The sequence below is a fragment of the Mytilus galloprovincialis genome, chromosome 10 (assembly GCF_965363235.1).
Source record: "Mytilus galloprovincialis chromosome 10, xbMytGall1.hap1.1, whole genome shotgun sequence".
NCBI classification, from domain to species: domain Eukaryota; kingdom Metazoa; phylum Mollusca; class Bivalvia; order Mytilida; family Mytilidae; genus Mytilus; species Mytilus galloprovincialis.
This window is the reverse complement of record NC_134847.1, coordinates 22523329-22546364: the sequence shown is the minus strand read 5'-3', so window position 1 is coordinate 22546364 and position 23036 is coordinate 22523329. Positions and strand designations below refer to the sequence as shown.

The following is a 23036-nucleotide window of genomic DNA, read 5'->3' as shown; positions in this document are numbered from 1 at the left end:
AGAGTTCATTCTCAAGGGAGGTAAGAAGTGAGGGCATGTGTCTAAGATAAATATTTACTTTTATTGTCTACGTTTTTATTGGAGTAAACAAAAATAAATTAATCAATTAGGAAAGACAGTTTAACAAACATTATAAAATAAATAAATTCAACAACACTTTAAAAAAAACAACAGTAATCAAAACTAAAAGAGATCATGTTAACATAATGATCTCATGTCTATCATCTTGATCAGGACACTTGTACAATTTCACGACTACCATGAAGAGAATTCTGGCTGCTACTGCCACTGCTATCAGACCGATATGTGTCAGATGAAGTACAACATCCATCCTTGTTTCCTACTTCTGATCTATTGAAAGATGAGCAATGAACTGGAGATTTTTGTTCCTCAGTTTGTAACATGTCATCAAGACTACAAGCTTTTCTATTTGATTCATATACTTTTGTTTGCAACACTGCACTTCCCATTGCTGCAGAGATTTGTTTGTATATTTCTTTTTCACTAAAATGGCCTGAACAGAAGCCCTTATCTGACTGTTTTGAACGTTTATTATTTTTAAGTATATATGTGGTTGAGGTATCATCTTGTGATGTAGAGTTTAAGCTATCAGAGTCCTGACAATCATCTCCTAAATCAAATGTAGGGTATTTTGAAAATGCAATGCTATTAGGCCTTTCCATTGTATGTTTTATCCTTTTTTCATAGGATCTTTTAACAACATGGCTGGAACAGGTTGAAGAAGTACCTGGGGTACTACTCAAGTTAGAATCTGGCGGATAGACTAAAATCATATCTGGCCTTTCTGCATGTATAACACAACTAGATGACATATTTTCAGTCCTTGATGAGCTGTACAAATTAGAAAAACATGGCACAATGTTAGAGGTGTCTAGTATTTTTGGTGAATTCTGATGTTTATCCATCAATGTTTCTGAAAAATTCAATCCTGCCATAGCTGATGATGGTGAAATGTTTTCTGATGTACATTTTTTTTTGTTAGGGATAATATAGTTTTCCAATAATCTTAGTCTGGAATCATTGTTTTGTTTACTTACATTTACACTCTGGTCTTTTTTCTGAATTTGATTGTAGCTTTCAACCTTTGAAAATGAACTTAAGTTGGTATTGTTTTCATTTTCTCTGGCTCTTTTCTCCTTACTGGGGGAAGGTCCACTGTTAGCAGATGACATTTTTGATAATGCCAAACTGAACAATGGTTTCTTAGGTCTATTGATTCCTGAATGCACTGTGGTTGTAACACATGGTTCTGAAGTAACAAAACCTGTAATGGGTGAAAATGTCTCATTGGAAAATACTGAACTAGTGGAGCATAATGTTGGTGATTCTTTGATATTTGTCTCCTTTGAATTAAATGACATGTTAACTGATGACAAATGTTCTTCATTCTGAGATGTGGATGAAGAAGTTATCATGTTTGGAGTGGAGAAGTCTTTAGATATAACAGATTTCAGATTGCAGTTCCTCTCATATAAAGTATAGTCTGTTACATTTTCCCTTGTTTTAACTACATCTGGCATACAAGGTGACAATGCAAGACTAAAACGCTTAGATGATACTTTTGTTGTAAAGTTTGATTTACTTGTATTTCCTGGTAAGATATATGAACTTTTACGAGTTGGATTTTCAGAATTATCTTCTGATTTCTCCATTTCTTGAAAAAAATTTGTTGACGATGAAACTAAAACTGGTGGACTCCCTGAATATTGAGTCAATCCCTGGATAATTTGCTGACTATCTGAATGGTAGGGTAATTCCTGGGTTTGACTGGATGAAAGATAAGAAGATTGCGGTATACACGGCTGATTAAATGGAGGATGGAGTACTTCCTGGTTATGTAACTGATCTATTGAATGTTGAGGTGATTCATAGGAAAACTGTTGACTAACTGATAGTGAAGATGGTTTGATAGTAAAAGATTCAATCACTGAATCTGAAAATGATGGTTGACTAACCATAGAAGAAGATTCAATCACTGAATTTGAAAATGATGGTTGACTAGGTGGATTTTGTGTCAATTCCAGGGCAATTGATCTCTTAATTGAAATGTGAGGTGATTCTGTGAAAACTGGACCCCTCTGTGAATGATGGGATAATTCTGCTCCCATCAGTCCATTAAGAGAATGAGGACTAGATCTCTCAGTAAGTGATACAGCAACATGTTGATGTGGTGATTCCAGTGAATATGGTGTACATACTGAATGTTCAGATGATTCCAGTTTAATGTCTTTGTGTAAGATAGTATCCATTAATCTTTCTGTGCCTGATAAAACAGAAACTGGTGGTTTGGACATAGTGGATGATTTTGGAGAGCTTGAAAGTAATGTGACAGATTCTTTTTTAATTTCCAAATAATCGTTACCCAAAAAATTAGGCTTCTCTAATATACTATAAACTTCACTCTTTGATGAATGATCATTGAAGTTCATTTTCTCTTTATTCCCCTCTGTTTTTGATTTGGTAAAATCTTTTGCATTATCCCACATTACATTAATTGGTGTATAATCTGCCCAGGTGTCTCCATCTCGTAATAAGTTTTTGGATAAGCTATCATTTAACTGATTTGAAAATGAATCTTGTAAGGAGCCATATAAAAAAGGTTTTGATAACCTTGGAGAAGATGGGCTATTCTGTAAATCCATTGCAATTGAATTGGGTTTATTATCAAATGACTGTCCATCATGTTGGTCAATACCATGCTTGACTTGCTTCTCAAATTCCAGTAATTGTCCAAGAAAGTTAAAATTGGGTGATATTGTTGGCCTTTTATCCTTCACATATCTGAAAATAAATCAGAAAATAAAACAATCATTTAATGCTTAATCAGAAGCTGCTTGATATGACCACTCCTTTCATATTTCTATACTTAACATCAGCAAAATAGTTCAGAAATAATTGATGCAAGCTATATTTTATTGTAGTTTTAACATGGGTAGGCATTATATTCGTGATTATTTTTGCCTAGTGAGGGAGCCAGCATGAATGTTGTCGTATCTAGGTCAAACATGTCAATTGCAGAGTTGTGGAAGACCTGGATGCTTCATACTTTGTATATAGATTATATTACGAAGTTTTCATGTCACATGACCATTGTCCTTAACCTCATTTTCATGGTTCAGAAAAAAAGTTTTTTTTGAAATGCAGATTTATTCAGAAAATGACCCAAAAAAATGTAAGGAAGTCATAATTAATATTTGCAACATGTATCATTATTCCTATGCAAAACAGTTACCTGTAAGCATCATCTGATGACATTTTCAAGTGTTTCATGATATATGCAATTGCTAATGTAGGTGATCTAGATATCCCTGCTAAACAGTGTATCAAAACACAACCATTGGACTCTCGTATTTTATCTGAAATAACAAATACACAATAATGGCATTTTTGTTTTTGATACTAACTTTATCAGCATTATTATTATCAATGCTCTTCAACTTTCTACTTTATAAGGCCTTTTTAACTTCTTTGATTAAAACATCACTTATGAGTCCTTTGCAGAAGAAACCCATGTCTGGCCTACAAAATTTTATTCCTGGTATCTATGATGAGTTTTTTTGGTTTGTCTTTATCCCTCACTTTGCATTTTCTGTCAAAAATAAATTGATGCAATGCAACAAGATAATGTGTGTTGCATGTAAACTATGTGGAAAAAAATATGTTTAGATGATCATTTCAGTTTGACCACGCATGGTTTAAATGAATAGGGAGAAAAAAATACCTAATGGCTGTCAAGTGCAGTAATTACTAAAAGGAGCCAGTTGACTATAGAGAATGTTTCCATAGGACACAGATGATGCCAAGGCTTGCATAAAAGGACATAAATCCTAAAATATCTATGTGCTCACCTGTTTATAGATCTTATTGCCAGCTAATCAATTCAAGACAATACAACATTTCTTCATACATAATTCAAAAGCAGTGTAAGAGAGGTTATTGTCAATATTTGAATTGCCTCCCTTACAATGTTTTTAAGTAATTGTCCATTTACAAGGAAACCCTTGCTTTTCCCCCTTTTTTTGCCCTTAATTCCTAAACAGTTTGAGCCATAACCCATTAAAGACAATTCCTATCATCCCTTTGTTGTATGGAAACTTGTGGTGTAATTTCAGATAGATCCATACATCATTCCACAAGTTACTGTCTGGAAACTAGAAAAATGCTTATTTGGGCCCCTTTTTGGCCTTAATTTCCTGAACTGTTGGGACCATAACCCCAAAAATCAATCCCAATCTTTGTTTTGTGGTCATAAACCTTGTGTTAAAATTTCATAGATTTCTATTTACTTATACTAAAGTTATTGTACAGAAACCAAATGTCTTCAGTGGATGACAATGACGTGATACCAATATATGACAGCCAATTTTTTTGTGGTCGTATAAAAATTGTTTTACTTTTAAATTAATATTACCTATAAACTGGAATGCTTCATCAAAGAATGGCAACATTTTTGCACTGTAATTGTCATTTACTGGAATGCGAAAGAAGTGTCCTTCCTGAATAAAAGGTGGCTGCGGACATGTGGTACTCACATTTAAAATATATGATATGTCATTAACCTGAAACATAAATGGCTTGATTTTAAATTCATAACTTGTATCTAAAAAAATTTAAGTATTAAAGAGAACAAGTAACAATAGTTATGGTCCTAAACAAAGTCCTTTTTGGACCACAATAATTCCATTATTTATTTAGCAAAGAGATACACTATCTGAATGCAATTGTACCAAACAGGTCAAGTTGCATGTTTCCATTAATTATTGTAAAAAGATGATTAAGATGTAGATCTCATCTGACCTACTCCTTTCAGAGTCTTATAAACAGAATAAACAGCTGTGCCATGAGCGCATGATATGCCCATCACATTTTTGAAGAATAAAGTTCAATAACTTCTCAATGTCATATCAGAAATTTACAAAACTTCCAAATTTTCATGAAAACTGGAAAATCACTTTAATGAATAAAGAAAAACAATCCACTCTGAAACGTTATATCTGAAATCTAAAAAAACAAAAGGGAACTCATGTCAATAGATATAAACAATTCACGAAATTTTCTTGTTAATTGGTGAAAGTCTTTGTGAGTTATTGTTCCAAAACTAGAACATCTCTGTTTTTTTAAAGAATAAAACCCAGAAATATAAAATCTGAAATTTATAAAACAAAAAAATGGAAAATGTGTCCCCAAGGACACAGATGATACCCCACTTGCATACAACATTATAAAGGGACATAACTCAAGAAGTATAAAAGTGACCTTCCCTAAATTTGTACTTGTAGTTTTGTGAAAATAAATATTGAGTAAGTGTTGGGGCTCTTTATAGCTTGCTGTTCAGTGTGAGCCTAGGCTCCATGTTGAAGGCCATAACCTCGACCTATAATGGTTTACTTATAACAAGAGGCTGTCACAACGACAGCAAACCGGATTTATTAACATTTATTTGTGTCCTGTCAATATCACAAGAACCATTACTGATGAATGGTGAAAGTGAAAATCGTCAATATCAAATTTGACCTCCATTTTGTCATCAGTATCAACATATTAAAATTTGAAAAGCTTCGATTGAATGGTTCATGAGTAAATGCAACAACGTGAATGGAAACGCCATTTTACGATCTTTCAAGAACCATAACTCCTGAACCGTAAAAGTCAAAATCGTCATTATTGAACTTGACCTCTATTTTGTCATCAGTAACAACATATTAAAATTTCAAAAGCTTTGGTTGAATGGTTCATGAGAAAATGCACGGACACGACGGGAAACACCATTTTTCAATCTTTCAATAACCAGAACTCCTGAACGGTAAAAGTCAAAATCGTCATTATTGAACTTGACCTCCATTTTGTCATCAGTAACAGCATATTAAAATTTCGGAAGCTTTGGTAGAACAGTTCATGCATAAATACACGGACACGACTGGAAACTCCATTTTTCAATCTTTCAAGAACCATAACTCCTGAACGGTAAAAGTCAAATTCGTCATTATTGAACTTGACCTCCATTCTGTCATTAGTAACAACATATTAAAATTTGGGAAGCTTTGGTACAACAGTTCATGCGTAAATGCACGGACACGACTGGAAACTCCATTTTTCAATCTTTCAAGAACCATAACTCCTGATTGGTAAAAGTCAAAATCGCAATTATTGAACTTGACCTTTGTATAGTTGTCAGTAATAACATATTAAAATTTTAAAAGCTTTGGTTGAACGGTTCATGAGTTAATGCACGGACAACATTTGATTGCCGCCCGCCCGCCCGCCCGCCCGCCCGCCGTACATCCCCAAATCAATAACCGACATTTTTGTCACAAAAATCCGGTTAAAAATTGTGACTTGGATGGAAAGTTGTCTCATTGGCACTCATACCGCATCTTCTTATATCTATTTACAATTAAACAATGTTAAGCAGTAATTTACCTGAATTGTGTCCTGAGATATGGCATCCCTATATGAGCCAAGATACAATGTTAACCACTAACTTACCTGAATTGTGTCCTGAGGTATGGTATCCCTATATGAGCCAAGATACAATGTTAACAAGTAACTTACCTGAATTGTGTCCTGAGATATGGCATCCCTATATGAGCCAAGATACAGAAATGGTAAGATGTGTGTTGGTCCTACACTGGACACTGGTAGGCATGGCTGAGACAAGAAAGTCAAAGCTTTACATCTCTCAGATTTACTTTCACATAATTTTGGTTGCATGGCACTAAATGTCAAGTATCCCCCTGAAAACATAAATTTGTGAATGTGTTACTTATTTTTAGCTCACCTGGCCAAAATGGAAGAAAAAGGATAGACTAGAACTTTAACAAGCAAATTTTGAGGTAGAAATGCAATTCTTAAACTTTAGTTAAACTTTTCATTCAAATAAAGACAAGAGTGCACACACTGAAATGTCTCGTCTTCTTTACTAATCATTGATATTATGTTGATAGTCCTAAATATAATACTTTTCTACAACTATCACATAACCTTTACATGATCCAATGAAGTCAAGGTCAGATAAACCAAATGAGAAATACAAGTACACCTTTTAATAATTAAATACACTAAATATAGTTGACTTATTGCTAAAAGTTTCTAAGAATCAGACTTAGGTAGCAATAAACAGTTAGTAAAACATATCAAAATTTGCTCTCATAAATTGTACCATCCCCTTTTCATTGCTTTCTTGTCATATAAAGCTTACTATTTGTGTCATATATGTGCATATGTATGTAATCAGAATCTTCCATAGATTTTATATCCAGTATATAAAATGGTAAAATATAGTTTCTTTTGTGTGTATCAATGGCAAAAATCTGCATTTATTTGCTATAAAATATTGCAAAAAGGGGGGAAAAAATGTCACATATTTCCCCAAAATTTGGCTAAAAGTAGAATTTCAATCCCTTGAAGTAATACCTATTCTGAAGCTGTTTACATATGTCTTTCAGTTAATCCAATGAAAATCATATGTCTTTCGTCTCATTTTTTTGAAAATTGCGTCAAAAACTTTGTGTAGAAAAAAAAAACTGTTTGTAAACATTACATTAATTTCTGGACCGATGGCTGGTCTAGCTATGAAAATATGGAGAGTCAAACAGAAATTAGCCAATAAAACATGAAACAAATAATCTTGATGATCTTATAAACCATCTTTGAAGGCTAAATTAGTACTCAGCTGTCTAAAAACAATATTTTTTACACAATAACTTTCATATTTGAAAAATCCACTGGGCCAAAATGCGAAACTAAACTCCTAACTGTGTATTGCTACCTTAACCAAGAAAAAAACACCAAAATGAGGCCAATGTCAGATGATACCAGCCAGAAATATATATACAGGTTATAATCCTTCCATACAACAAATATAGCTGACCTACTGCTTATAGTATAACAAAAACAGACCAAAACACAACCAGATGCTCCGCAGGGCATAGCTTTATACGACCGCAGAGGTTGAACCCTGAACGGTTGGGGCAAGTATGGACACAACATTCAAGCTGGATTCAGCTCTAAATTTGGATTGTGATTAAATAGTTGACACAGCATAGGTTTCTGACACAGAATGAATGTGTTCTAATGAACTTAAAATTTTTGTTTTCTCTTAGAGCAATTCACTATGCTGTTGAATATTAATCCTCTCAAAAAAATGTTTGAAGAAATTTTCTTTTTTATTTATGAAATTTCAAATGAGAAAAATTGAACCCAATTTTTTTAATCACATCCCCCTTTCCCTTATTCCAAAACTAATCTCAATTAAAATTTCTAATGGAGTTTGCAACAATAACTACTCATTTAAATACATCATAAAATATTAAGATGTAAAAAAACTGCTTGTTATCACTGAATGGTAAAGATTATTTTAATTTATCAGTTGGTAGTAAAAAGTGAATATACATTGTATATTGTATATAACAAAGATTTAAGTTGATTCTGGACAAAGAAAGATAACTCCAATTAAAAAAAAATCTTGCTATTGCACAATATTTTGCAATTAGATATTTCTTGCTTACTATTCTGGACAAAGAAAGATAACTCTAATTAAAAAAAAAATTGCTATTTCACAATATTGTGCAATTAGATATTTCTTGCCATTGCGCAATACTGTGCAATTGAAAAGACTTGCTATTGCACAATACTTAATATAATAATTTTAGATCCTGATTTGGACCAACTTGAAAACTGGGCCCATAATAAAAAATCTAAGTACATTTTTGGATTCAGCATATCAAAGAACCCCAAGATTTCAATTTTTGTTAAAATCAGACTAAGTTTAATTTTGGACCCTTTGGACTTTAGTGTAGACCAATTTGAAAACAGGACCAAAAATGAAGAATCTACATACACAGTTAGATTTGGTATATCAAAGAACCCCATTTATTCAATTTTTGATGAAATCAAACAAAGTTTAATTTTGGACCCCGATTTGGACCAACTTGAAAACTGGGCCAATAATCAAGAATCTAAGTACATTTTTAGATTCAGCATATCAAAGAACCTAACTGATTCATTTTTTGTCAAAATCAAACTAAGTTTAATTTTGGAGCCTTTGGACCTTAATGTAGACCAATTTGAAAACGGGACCAAAAGTTAAGAATCTACATACACAGTCATGACAGTTAGATTCGGCATATCAAAGAACCCCAATTATTCAATTTGGATGAAATCAAACAAAGTTTAATTTTGGACCCTTTGGGCCCCTTATTCTGTTGGAACCAAAACTCCCAAAATCAATACCAACCTTCCTTTTATGGTCATAAACCTTGTGTTTAAATTTCATAGATTTCTATTTACTTATACTAACGTTATGGTGCGAAAACCAAGAAAAATGCTTATTTGGGTCCCTTTTTGGCCCCTAATTCCTAAACTGTTGGGACCTAAACTCCCAAAATCAATACCAACCTTCCTTTTGTAGTCATTAACATTGTGTTTAAATTTCATTGATTTCTATTTACTTAAACTAAAGTTATTGTGCGAAAACCAAGAATAATGCTTATTTGGGCCCTTTTTTGGCCCCTAATTCCTAAACTGTTGAAACCAAAACTCCCAAAATCAATCCCAACCGTTCTTTTGTGGTCATAAACCTTGTGTCAAAATTTCATAGATTTCTATTAACTTAAACTAAAGTTATAGTGCGAAAACCAAGAAAATGCTTATTTGGGTCCCTTTTTGGCCCCTAATTCCTAAACTGTTGGGACCTAAACTCCCAAAATCAATACCAACCTTCCTTTTGTAGTCATTAACATTGTGTTTAAATTTCATTGATTTCTATTTACTTAAACTAAAGTTATTGTGCGAAAACCAAGAATAATGCTTATTTGGGCCCTTTTTGGCCCCTAATTCCTAAAATGTTGGGACCAAAACTCCCAAAATCAATACCAACCTTCCTTTTGTGGTCATAAACCTTGTGTTAAAATTTCATAGATTTCCATTCACTTTTACTAAAGTTAGAGTGCGAAAACTAAAAGTATTCGGACGACGACGACGACGCAGACGACGACGCCAACGTGATAGCAATATACGACGAAAAATTTTTCAAATTTTGCGGTCGTATAAAAACTTTAACTCTGAGCAATGAACCATGAAAATGAGGTCAAAATCAAATGAAACATGAGAGACTGACATGTGCATCATAGAACAATTTCATGCATCAAATATATTAGACCTATTGCATACAGTATTAGAAAAACAGACCACAACAAAATCTTAACTTTGACCACTGAACCATGAAAATGAGGTCAATATAAAAAAGAAGATGCGGTATAATTGCCAAAAGGTCAGATGACAGCTATCAGATGGACATGTACACCTTACAATCATTCCATATACCAAATATAGTAGACTTATTGCTTATATCGTATTGGATATATGGACATGACCACGAAAACTAAACCTAGTTCATGATCCGTGATGCATGAAATGAGGTTGAGGTCACATGAAAAATGTCTGACAGGTATGAGGACCTTGCAAGGTACCCACATACTAAATATAGTTTTCCTTTAACTGATAATAAGAAAGAAATTAACATTACAAATAAAATGCATTGCCGAGCATAGCCTGATACGACTGTAGAGATTATCCCTGAACAGTTGGTTCAAGTTTTGACACAATATTCAAGCTTGATACTGTAAGAAGAGCTAATTCACAAAGACATATTGTATTGTGTGTATGTTAGATTACCTGTAAGAAGAGCTAATTCACAAAGACATATTGTATTGTGTGTATGTTAGATTACCTGTAAGAAGAGCTAATTCACAAAGACATATTGTATTGTGTGTATGTTAGATTACCTGTAAGAAGAGCTAATTCACAAAGACATATTATATTGTGTGTATGTTAGATTACCTGTAAGAAGAGCTAATTCACAAAGACATATTATATTGTGTGTATGTTAGATTACCTGTAAGAAGAGCTAATTCACAAAGACATATTATATTGTGTGTATGTTAGATTACCTGTAAGAAGAGCTAATTCACAAAGACATATTATATTGTGTGTATGTTAGATTACCTGTAAGAAGAGCTAATTCATAAAGACATATTTTATTGTGTGTATGTTAGATTACCTGTAAGAAGAGCAACACTTTTAAACACTTTGTTCATCTTGAGTTTCCTGAGTAAAATGACTAGAAAATTGTCCTCAGTCAGATGAGTTACGTCTGATGTACATTGATCATACACAACTATATCACTGTAATCTTCTATCTCAATGTGACATAACTGGGCCATTAATTCCTTGATGCTAATCTAAAATAAAAACAAAACAAAAAATTAATTCTATTCATCACTAACCTTTTTTAAACGTCATTACACTACATTTTACCCCTATGTTTTATTTTAAGCCATGTCAGCCATCTGGAAACAGATTTCAAAACTTTCAGTCAGGAAACAGGTTGGATCCTTGTACAGGAAGTGGACAAGGCAAACACTCCCAAAACCTGTAGTCCTTTGCATTATTATAATATAAGTTTAAGTTGAAGACACAATCATATGTAGTATTAAAGTAAACAACATTCCTTAGGATGGTTCAAGATAGAAGATGAACCTTTCAGTAATTTTCGGAAATAAAATTTACAAAGAAACACTAGAAGAATTACATTTAATTTACAGTCTTTTTAAAAAAAAATACAGTTTCTTGTTATCAGAGCTTATGATGGAATTGCTAACTTATTTGTCAAGAAAATAAGAAGAAGATTGAAGGATACCAAAAAAGTGGGGAGACCAGAGACAACATTACTTGGACCTGAATTGATAGAAAAAAACAAGAAACATAACAAATAAACACAATGAATATCAAGCAATTACAAAAATACAGCATTTTTAACAATTTTAATTGTTTAACTCTGGAACAATCTTAGAATTCAAAATTAGAGCTAGCATCAGTTACATCCAATTCAAATTTGATAAAAAAAATTATAAAATTAAACGAAAACAAAAATTGAGTTTATATAACGAAATTTGTCAAACTCTTAAAAAAACTAGGTGCTCCGCAGGGCGCAGCTATATACCACCCCAGTGGTCGAATCCTGAACAGCTGGGGCAAATATGGTCACAATATTCAAGCTTGATACTGTCTGAATTTGGATTGTGATCAAATTATTTACATAATATGAGTTTTGTCACAAAATAATGTGGTCAAAGATCTTACAAATCTTTTGCACAATACTGTGCAATTGAATATTTCTTCTTGAAACTTTTCAAAATTTGAAAATTTTGAAAAAAAAGGAATCCCTTAAAAAAATGGTAAACAAAAAATCCCCCCCCACTTTTTGAAACCCCCATTGGAGCAATAACCCTTAAACTCAATCCCATGCTTTCTTTTGTAGTATTGAACCTTGTAGTACAATTTCAGAGAGATCCATACACTTAAACACAATTTATCATCATGATCGATTGTTTAGAAACTAGCAACATGCTTCTTTTTGGCCCTTTTTAGGCCCCTAAATCCTACATATTTCGGGCAATTAACCCAAAACTTAATCCCAGCCTCCCCTTTGTTATATGGTACGTTGTGGTACAATTTCAGAGAGATCCATACAGTTACACACAAGTTATTGTCTGGAAACTAGAAAAATGCTTGTTTTGGCCCCTTTTTGGCCCTTAATTCCTAAACTTTGGCCCCATGTCCCTGAAAATGAATCCAAACCTTCTACTTGTGGTTTTAAACATTGCGATATAATTTGAAATTTCAGAGCAATTGAAATACTTGTACACAAGTTATTATCCTGAAACTAGAAAAATGCTTCTTTTGGGCCCCTTTTGGGCCCCTAATTCCTAAACGGTTGGGACCATCATCCCCAAAATTAATCCCAACCTTCATTTTGTGGTATTGAACCTTCTGAAAAAATTTCATAAAGATCTATTCACTTAAACTAAAGTTATTATCCGGAAACCAATGTGTCTTCGGACGATGACGCAGACGACGATATCATACCATTATACGATCCCAAAATTTTTTTGGTTTTTTGGGGTCGTATAAAAATTAACAACATATCTAATATGAACAAGATGCTGTCAGAGTGACATCAAACAGGATTTTCCTGCATGGAAATGATATAAGCAAATCTGGACCCCAAATAGCTATCAATGCCATTCCCTTTTTTCTTTGGGGCAAACTAAGTTACAGAAAGGAAACTAAAAACTTTGCAATTTTTCAATTTATAAAGGGGGATCATTTGATAATTTGATAATGGTTGAAGTGACACCACCAAAATTCAATTTGATCTGTCTTTTGTTGTAATAAGCATTGTAAATATAGCTCAACATGCAGACTTCTTATACGTTCAGGTATTTCACATCCAATTTTTTATGGAAATATTCTTTATAAAGCACAAAAATGTCAGTATTCACCTCAGAAACTAACAAAACCTTTAAATAGACTTATCAAGAAGGGATATAGTTACGATACTGTTGTCAGGTCACTAAAGATTGCTTATTTTCAATGGCGTTAATATTGATTCACTTATAGGGTCTTTGCATCGGAACTAAACACATTTATTAAAAAACCAGTTGTTGGCATGACACAGGTTATGTTCTTCTCATATATGTTATGATGGTATGATACTAAACCCCTAACGGGAAGGATTGTGCCTGATATTCATATGATGAAATTGAAGTCTGGAGCTGGCATGTCAGTTAACTGCTAGTAGTCTGTTGTTATTTATGTATTATTGTCATTTTGTTTATTTTCTTTGGTTACATCTTCTGACATCAGACTCGGACTTCTCTTGAATTGAATTTTAAATGTGCGTATTGTTATGCATTTACTTTTCTACATTGGCTAGAGGTATAGGGGGAGGGTTGAGATCTCATAAACATGTTTAACCCCGCCGCATTTTTGCGCCTGTCCCAAGTCAGGAGCCTCTGGCCTTTTGTTAGTCTTGTATTTTTTTAATTTTAGTTTCTTGTGTACAATTCGGAAATTAGTATGGCATTCATTATCACTGAACTAGTATATATTTGTTTAGGGGCCAGCTGAAGGACGCCTCCGGGTGCGGGAATGTCTCGCTACATTGAAGACCTGTTAGTGACCTTCTGCTGTTGTTTTTTCTATGGTCGGGTTGTTGTCTCTTTGACACATTCCCCATTTCCATTCTCAATTTTATTGTGTATAAATATAACATTTGGTTGAAGCAAACAAAAGTTAGAGGAAATAAATTTTGGTACGTACAGATGGACAATGGTAAAACTTAATGCCCTCTCTGCTAAGGTGGGGCATAAAAACAAAAAGTTATGACACATTTTTTTAAACCCTTTTAGTAATTACCCCCAAACTCAATCCCAGCTTTTACTTTGTGGTATGGTACAATGTACCTTGCAGTACAATTTCAGACAGATCCATACACTTAAACACAAGTTGGACTAACTTTGAATTGCTTACTGTTTGTACTAACCTTGTTTTGCTATAACCTATGGTCCGAGTACACAGTTATTTCGTAGTGCATTTCTTTTAGTCAATAAATGAAAATTAAAAAAATCCCACATGCGCTTTCTTAATAATATTTTTAGTGTGTTGTACTACGTTTGGGAGAAATCATGTCAAAATCATAGAAAACTTCATCAGCTCTAACTCAAAATAAAAGGTGTACTAACCTTGTCTTGTTGTAACCTATGCTTTGTTAATTTGGAGCAGCAGACATTGACTGATTGTTGGATTCTTGATGTATTGTATTCCAGAAATGATCTGCTATCAATCAATAAAACCTAAAATGAAAGCTGAAGATGATTGCGTTGTAATCTTTTTATTGCTTATACATACCAGCTATCAACCACATAACATTGGTGGTTTATCTTACATCAGTGATCTAATCATACCAGCTATCAACCACATAACATTAGTGGTTTATCTTACATCAGTGATCTAATCATACCAGCTATCAACCACATAACATCAGTGGTTTATCTTACATCAGTCATCTAATCATACCAGCTATCAACCACATAACATTGGTGGTTTATCTTACATCAGTGATCTAATCATACCAGCTATCAACCACATAACATTAGTGGTTTATCTTACATCAGTCATCTAATCATACCAGCTATCAACCACATAACATTGGTGGTTTATCTTACATCAGTCATCTAATCAAACCAGCTAACAACCACATAACATTAGTGGTTTATCTTACATCAGTCATCTAATCACACCAGCTATCAACCACATAACATTGGTGGTTTATCTTACATCAGTCATCTAATCATACCAGCTATCAACCACATAACATTGGTGGTTTATCTTACATCAGTCATCTAATCATACCAGCTATCAACCACATAACATTAGTGGTTTATCTTACATCAGTCATCTAATCATACCAGCTATCAACCACATAACATTAGTGGTTTATCTTACATCAGTCATCAAATCATACCAGCTATCAACCACATAACATTAGTGGTTTATCTTACATCAGTCATCTAATCATACCAGCTATCAACAACATAACATTAGTGGTTTATCTTACATCAGTCATCTAATCATACCAGCTATCAACCACATTACATTAGTGGTTTATCTTACATCAGTCATCTAATCATACCAGGTATCAACCATATAACATTAGTGGTTTATCTTACATCAGTCATCTAATCATACCAGCTATCAACCACATTACATTAGTGGTTTATCTTACATCAGTCATCAAATCATACCAGCTATCAACCACATAACATTAGTGGTTTATCTTACATCAGTCATCTAATCATACCAGCTATCAACCACATAACATTGGTGGTTTATCTTACATCAGTCATCTAATCATACCAGCTATCAACCACATAACATTGGTGGTTTATCTCACATCAGTCATCTAATCATACCAGCTATCAACCACATAACATTAGTGGTTTATCTTACATCAGTCATCTAATCATACCAGCTATCAACCACATAACATTGGTGGTTTATCTTACATCAGTCATCTAATCATACCAGCTAACAACCACATAACATTAGTGGTTTATCTTACATCAGTCATCTAATCATACCAGCTATCAACAACATAACATTAGTGGTTTATCTTACATCAGTCATCTAATCATACCAGCTATCAACCACATAACATTAGTGGTTTATCTTACATCAGTCATCTAATCATACCAGTTATCAACCACATAACATTAGTGGTTTATCTTACATCAGTCATCTAATCATACCAGCTATCAACCACATAACATTAGTGGTTTATCTTACATCAGTCATCTAATCATACCAGTTATCAACCACATAACATTAGTGGTTTATCTTACATCAGTCATCTAATCATACCAGCTATCAACCACATAACATTAGTGGTTTATCTTACATCAGTCATCTAATCATACCAGCTATCAACCACATAACATTAGTGGTTTATCTTACATCAGTCATCTAATCATACCAGCTATCAACCACATAACATTAGTGGTTTATCTTACATAAGTGATCTAATCCCAAACTAAGCAAAAGTTTAAAAATTAAAATAGACCATGACTGAGGACCAAGTATTCTCTATTAAAATGAGATGTGCTAATGTTACGTAATACCAATATACAACTGCAAAATTTTTGCAGTCGTATAAAAAAGACATTGCACATACTTTATTTATCCAAGGTACAAAGGCAATAGAAAAATGAAGGCTTCAGAGTAAATGCAATGCAATTTCTGTTATAATTTATATTTCCAAGAGGCATAAATCATTAAAATTACTGATCATCACTTATTTTCCAAAGTGTCAAAGACATAAATGCTGATATTGACCTTTGCATATAATCAATATTTCGAAGTGGCATAACTATTTCATAAGTAATTGATCACCAATGATCTTTTTAATCTTCCAAGACATTGCTGATATAAATCTATGATGTAAGTTTCATAGAAATAAAAAAAACTGTACATGTAAGATTGCTAACAAGACCAGATGGACAGACAGAGTATTTTTATATCCTCCCTGAACCTGTTGCCTGGTGGACATAAAAAGTTACCTTACATGTAATAATGTGCTAAAAGAGTAAGACAAAATTAAAAGCAAGAACAAGAATGCATGCAGTAAAAAGATCACTTCACAGTTTTTACAGAGAACTTATAGAAGATGAATATTCTAGATCAGTCATCTACTAACATATAATTTTCAATCCTTCAGGCATTGATATATTTTATCTGCTACAACCCATTGATAAATTCAATATTCCAAAAGAACCAACAAGGTGAATGCAATATATAACACCTACTTATTGAGTGGAGATGCATGTATAACAATGATTATATCAAATAATACAAATGTACCTTTTCAAGTCCCTTTTTCAGTAGTTCTGCCAAATGAATACTCTCTATGTACATCCATTCTCCTTCAATGTACTTGTCAGTAAGACAAGCCATGTTTGAACTTAAGTTCAGTTATGTCATAATAATCCTTCAGACCACCATATCCCCATGTCTATAAACTTCTTCTCGTTCATGCTCATTTCTACCAGTTTAATTTCCCTTTTTAGTCTAAAAAAGAAATTACAAACAATTTGGTTATGTTTACAGAAGTTCAAAGTGCATGAATGCTTAAATGAGAAATGCTTAATCCAATTGACTTTTAGATTAAATTAAATATGGCAATATACATGAAAAACATAAAATCTCTGTTTTACTAGATATTCTAAGCAAAAACCACACAACAGAAAAAGACATCTCAAACATACTCCAGAAGGCCAGAACATCTTTTCACCAACTAAATAAAATATGGCATACAGGCAACATAAGTGAAAATAGATGGGTAATGTGTCCATAGGGACACAGATAATGCCTCTGCTAGCATGTATAAAGTTATAAAGAGAACTGTTAAAGTGAAGCTACCAAAATTTGAACTTAAACTGAGTTTAGTGGTTATAAGCATCATATATACATTTCATCAAGTTTAGTTGAGACAAACTTAAGTTAAGAGAACAGAAACGAGAAAAAAATCAGCAATTTTTCCATTTGTAAAGGGGCATAACCCTAGAATGGTAATACAATTTTTGATTGTAGTTGATTCAAATATAATCATGGACAAAGGAAACTAACTCCATTCTAAAAAAAAAAATTTACTTTATAATCTTTATTGATATGTTTGAAATTTTTCAGCAATTCTTCCATTTGTAAAGGGCATAACTCTAGAACAGTAAAAGTGACAGCCCCAAAATTCAAACCTAACACTTTCACTAATGAATTTATTTTTTTCGCAGGATTCCCTGGCCGAAATTTATTTGCACGAGCCGTTTGCCTGACCGGGATTAATTTGACATGTGCTTCAGCAAAAACGACCTCGTAGTTTTGGTCATTGAAAACTCAGGAACCATAGCAAGTTGTGCGGTCAAATTTTGATAAAATGTAGATAAATATCATAGGTTTAGCGTCCGTAACCTCTTCATAGAGTGAGAAGCAGTTTACCTTAAAAACGCGTGTCGAAAATGTAGATTGATTGAGATGGAAGATAATTTTTATCATTGCCTACCGTATATCACTTTCACTTCCATTCGACAACATTTCTTAAGCACACGTGTGTTTCCAAATTCTATTTCTATGAGCTACTGAATTATTTTCTTTCAACACCCGTTTCTGTTTTCGTTTTCTTGGCAAAAATACTTGTAAATCGAGACTGGCGTTCACGTAGATTTTGGCCGCCTTTTGTTTACGGTTTCGAAAGAAGAAAGATAACTCGGGCTCAATAACGGACAATAACTCTTCCAGACGAGTTGTATAATACCCCCAGCGTTGATGTGCGATTACTGAACTAATTAAAAATAATTTTTAACTGCAATAATAATTGATGGAACTTCTTTACTTTATGACTTAACCCTAGTAATGCCTTAATTCTTCCTCATGTGAATGAGATAAAGCTTTCCAATACATAAAAGTAAATGAATCCAAAAAGTTAATTTTTTTTAAGTTCTAAATCCATGAAATTTCCAATAAATTTGATTTGGGTCATGGGGGTTGTATAATATAAAAAAAATATTTAAGCATAAATAAATGTACTACAAATAAGCAAATATTCAGCTGTATCTCAAGATAAAGAGCCTAGTGAATTATTTTTTTTTTCAAATTGTTGAAATTAAAATCTGAACTATGTAGTCAAAATTTAGGATGTATAAAATAACATAAAATTGACAAATACTGATGTTTGTTAAAGCAGCACAAATAAATACCAAAAGCTGACAATTAATATTTTATAAATTTATTTTCATCATAGTTAAACTTATTAATCACATGCAGTAGAGGTAAAGAAGATAATATATGCAGACAACTACTGGGTACTGTTTTATTTAAACTCATGATATGTACAGACAGATTCAAGTCGTTGAAAACTAGTCCCAAAAAAAGATTAAAATACATTGTCATGATTGTACATGTTTTACTGCAAAATGCAGTTTTAAAATTCATTGATGGAAAGCTACATCAGGGAGCTGATACAGTTTGTAATAACATTTGGAAGCTATTTGTTTTAGTTTATAATGCTGGGTACTCGTTGAAAATGAGGATTCATATCATAAATTTTGATTTAAAATCGAGTAAGGACAATGGAAACTATTTTTTTTATTTTCTGTTTATATTGTTGGGTTATTTAATGGAATGGTTTGTCAAAAAGTGAATAAAAATTACTTGAGTGAGGTTATTATACTATAACCATTGTTAACAGTCTATTAATTAATTTATTACATCCATCAGCAAGTGTTACTTACATATAAGCCTATATATTAATGTGGTATGAAGATACCTGCTTATGTGTACTAGTCCCATAAACAGTGTACATTTAAGAAGCTGAATTACAAGGTAACAGCTACAAGACCCTAATGTGGTCCCATTATCCCATTTCCAATTTGATCAGTTTTTTCTCTTACTCCTTTCTACTACATGTATATGACTTGGCATCTGAGAGAAGAAGCAATTTATATACCATTGGAAGTCCCTTTTTGAACACAAAAAAGATGTTTCCTAGTGTTAAAAATAGTTGCTTATATTGGCATTACAAATTGTAATAAACTTTAGGCACAGCCGAATTGGTCATTCATCTTTTGTGTTTGTGTGCAACATGAGGGGGGAGTTCTTCCTCATAATTTTCCAAAACAAAAAATTGAACCCCTATTAATTGTTTTCAGAAACATACAGGAACAGTATTATCTTATAATAATAAATGATGCCATCTGAAGATTAATCAGAAGCAGCAAACAACACCTTATGTTATTTCACTTTTGGAAAAAAATCACTTCCCTTCAGCAAAATTTTTTTCTTTTTTTTTCCCTTTACAATTCTGAAAAAAATAATTTCCCCTTCCCTTCTAAAACAAATATATTTTTTTTTTACTTCCCTTCTTTGACAATGTGGGTTTTTTTTTTAAATGAGAAAGAAAACAATTTGTTACATAAAAATAATCATCTTGGCATCTTTCAGGTTTTTTTTTACTCTCTGTCAACATTGTTTTTCAAAACAACTTTTAAAATTTTTGTATGCTGAACAAGACTTTTAAAAACCTCTGTCACAAGACGAGATACATCATGGAAAATAATTTACACTCGATTAAAATACGAACAAGATTGCAGAATATTGTCTCATCTTTCGAAACCACTTTTATGTAAAATAAAAAGTCAATATCTGGTATTATTTTAAATGAAAGTGGATTTTTGTTTTGTCGACCTACATACTGCAGTACAGCCTTTCAATGAAAAGAAATCAAATCCGTAGCACTACAGACTCCTGAGAATGTCTAAAACGATGATAAAAGACTCTGACTCAATCGGTCATGAAAGGTTGACTCTCAAACGGCAACGAGAAATAATAATTTACAGTCGTGCACCTGATGGCGACAATCAAAGTCTCGATTTCAGGTTATTTTACAAATATTCTTCTCACAACTCCAAAATATACGTACAATCACTACTTTTGTACAAGTTAAACGACTTTCATGACCGCAGGTTAAGTTTTCTAAATGTTTCAACTCGAAATGAAACTCCTGACCACGATTGTTTATTATTCCACCAATTTGTTTTTCACGAGGTTTTTTTTTTCTCAACAATCTTTGAAAAAAACATATTTTAACAGTGTTTTTACGCCCGATACTATAATATCTAATGCATTTGGTGTTTATCATAACATCCATGGAGCAACGGGGCCAAGAAACATGTTTAAACGTAGTTTTTACTGTTTGCACTGTGACCGTCTAAAAATAGAAATCTATGTATCCTTAAGGATACATTTGGCATCTACACCGGTGTGCCAAAAGGATACGTTCAGGCATGCGCGCGGGTGTGCCAAAAGGATACATTCGGCATGAAAGGGTTAATCTGTATATTGTAGTAATAAGCATTGTGTATAAAATTCATAACATTTGGTTGAGGCAAACTAAAGTAAGAGAACGGAAGCAACTTTGGGACTTACAGACATACAGACGAACAAAGGTAAAACTTAAGTTAGAGAACGGAAACAAAAAAAATAGCCAATTTTACTATTTGTAAAGCGGCATAACTCTAAAACGGTAAAAGTGACTCTACCAAAATTCAAACCTGATAATTTATGTATTTAGTGGTAATAAGCATTGTGTATAAGTTGTACAATATTTAGTTGAGGCAAACTAAAGTAAGAGAACGGAAACCAACTTTGGGACGTATGGACGTACAGACAGACAAGAGTAAAACTTAATGCCCCCTCTGCTACAGTGGGGGCATAAAAACAAAAAAAAAGATCTACAACATTAATGTGCTTTCTACCTTATTGTATGGTGCAGAATGCTGGAGAAGAACACAGAAAGACAGCCAAAGACTCTCTGGATTCCACACCAAATGTATATAAGAAAAATATGTATAAAGATAAATTGGCTAGCAAAGTTATCCAATAAAGAGCTGTACAAAAGAGCAGGACAAAAAGATCTAATGACCACCATAAAACAACGAAGATTCAGATGTAGGACACACCTTAAGAAAAGACCAGGATAACATCACCAAAAAGCTCTAAATTGGACACCATCTGAAGGTAAAAGAAATAAAGGAAGACCAAAAGAAACATGGAGAAGGACAATTGATGGTGAAATTATAAAAGCATGGGAAAGACCTAGGGTGAAATGGAGAAGATTGCAAAAAACAGACAACAGTGGAGTGATGTTGGCCTGGTATCAGCCTTATATGCCAGCTGGCATGAACAGGACTAGTATTTTTTTTACTTGATATTCCAAATTTACATTAGTACACATTTGTTATATAAATGGTTTAAGGCTTAATTTGGAAGCCCCATATTTTGGGGTGTTTTTTTTTTCAATATTACAAAATTCATGGACATGTTTTGAAAATATAATAACAAATAGATATATCCTAGTCTTGTGAGTTTAAGTGCTATTAAGAGTTCACTATTCTCATTGAAAAACCATGCATAGTACAGATAATCATGTACATATATGAAAACATATGATGTGTCCATATACATGTAGTTCTTTGAAAATGTGTGCCCTTTTAAAATGGTTTCTCATCCAATGAAGAAATATGTTATCACTTAAAGTACCCCTGATAAAAGGGACAGTCATTGTATTGAGGGTTATCTCTCATTTGAGAGGTAACCTGATAGTTTTTAACTAGTTTGAGTTGTGTGTGAACTCCGCATATGACAGTTTGGGGAGATGAAAAATAGTTGGTCTATGTTCAGTCTTTAACTTTACGCTTTATCACAATTTATTTTACTTTTTATTTGTGTCATGTTTAGTCAATTTACAACATTTCATACCTATGTAATCGTCCCAAATATTATTATACCTGACAATAAATGTTTATCACTGATGTTTTGATCAAAGGTATATGCTGGTTATTCGTCATATCAGGATGAGGTCATTCGCGACCAATCAGCTGAGCATTTTGAAAGTGCTAAAATACTGTTTCCAATCCGGGAAAAGTTAATAATCAATATCTATTCTTTTAATAAATATTGTTAAACTGTTGATTTTCATGGAGAGGTGGAGGATTTGGAATGTCTTTTTCTTCAATATTTAAAAGTTGCAGCTGTTTTTGTTTTTTGTTTTTTTATTTCTGTTTCAG

General features: G+C 32.9%; 1 protein-coding gene across 3 annotated transcripts; it reads right to left on the bottom strand.

Moving 5' to 3' along the window:
• Nucleotides 1–42: 42 nt before the first annotated feature.
• On the bottom strand, nucleotides 43–22888 carry LOC143047177 (uncharacterized). 3 transcript variants are annotated; one of them, XM_076220162.1, is made up of 8 exons: nucleotides 22758–22888; nucleotides 17281–17487; nucleotides 14607–14717; nucleotides 11081–11261; nucleotides 6574–6755; nucleotides 4433–4580; nucleotides 3254–3377; nucleotides 43–2802 (listed from the first exon to the last, which is right to left on the bottom strand). In XM_076220162.1, the coding sequence occupies exons 2-8, from the start codon at nucleotides 17371–17373 to the stop codon at nucleotides 231–233; spliced, it is 3411 nt and encodes a 1136-aa protein (XP_076076277.1). In that variant the 5' UTR covers nucleotides 17374–17487; nucleotides 22758–22888; the 3' UTR covers nucleotides 43–230. The 3 variants fall into 3 exon arrangements, with proteins under 3 accessions (XP_076076277.1, XP_076076276.1, XP_076076278.1); XM_076220161.1 differs by having other exon boundaries at nucleotides 22729–22867; XM_076220163.1 differs by lacking the exon at nucleotides 22758–22888 and adding an exon at nucleotides 18476–18610.
• Between the last annotated feature and the right edge of the window lie 148 nt (nucleotides 22889–23036).

What these genes read in the sequence shown, in the direction of transcription:
- LOC143047177 (XM_076220162.1), bottom strand. Translation starts at nt 17,373, where the DNA reads ATGGCTTGTCTTACTGACAAGTACATTGAAGGAGAATGGATGTACATA. An exon ending in TATCTCAGGACACAATTCAG is followed by an intron (nt 4,581 to 6,573) that starts GTAAGTTACTTG and finishes TTTATGTTTCAG; the next exon opens with GTTAATGACATATCATATAT. An exon ending in TCATCAGATGATGCTTACAG is followed by an intron (nt 2,803 to 3,253) that starts GTAACTGTTTTG and finishes ATTTATTTTCAG; the next exon opens with ATATGTGAAGGATAAAAGGC.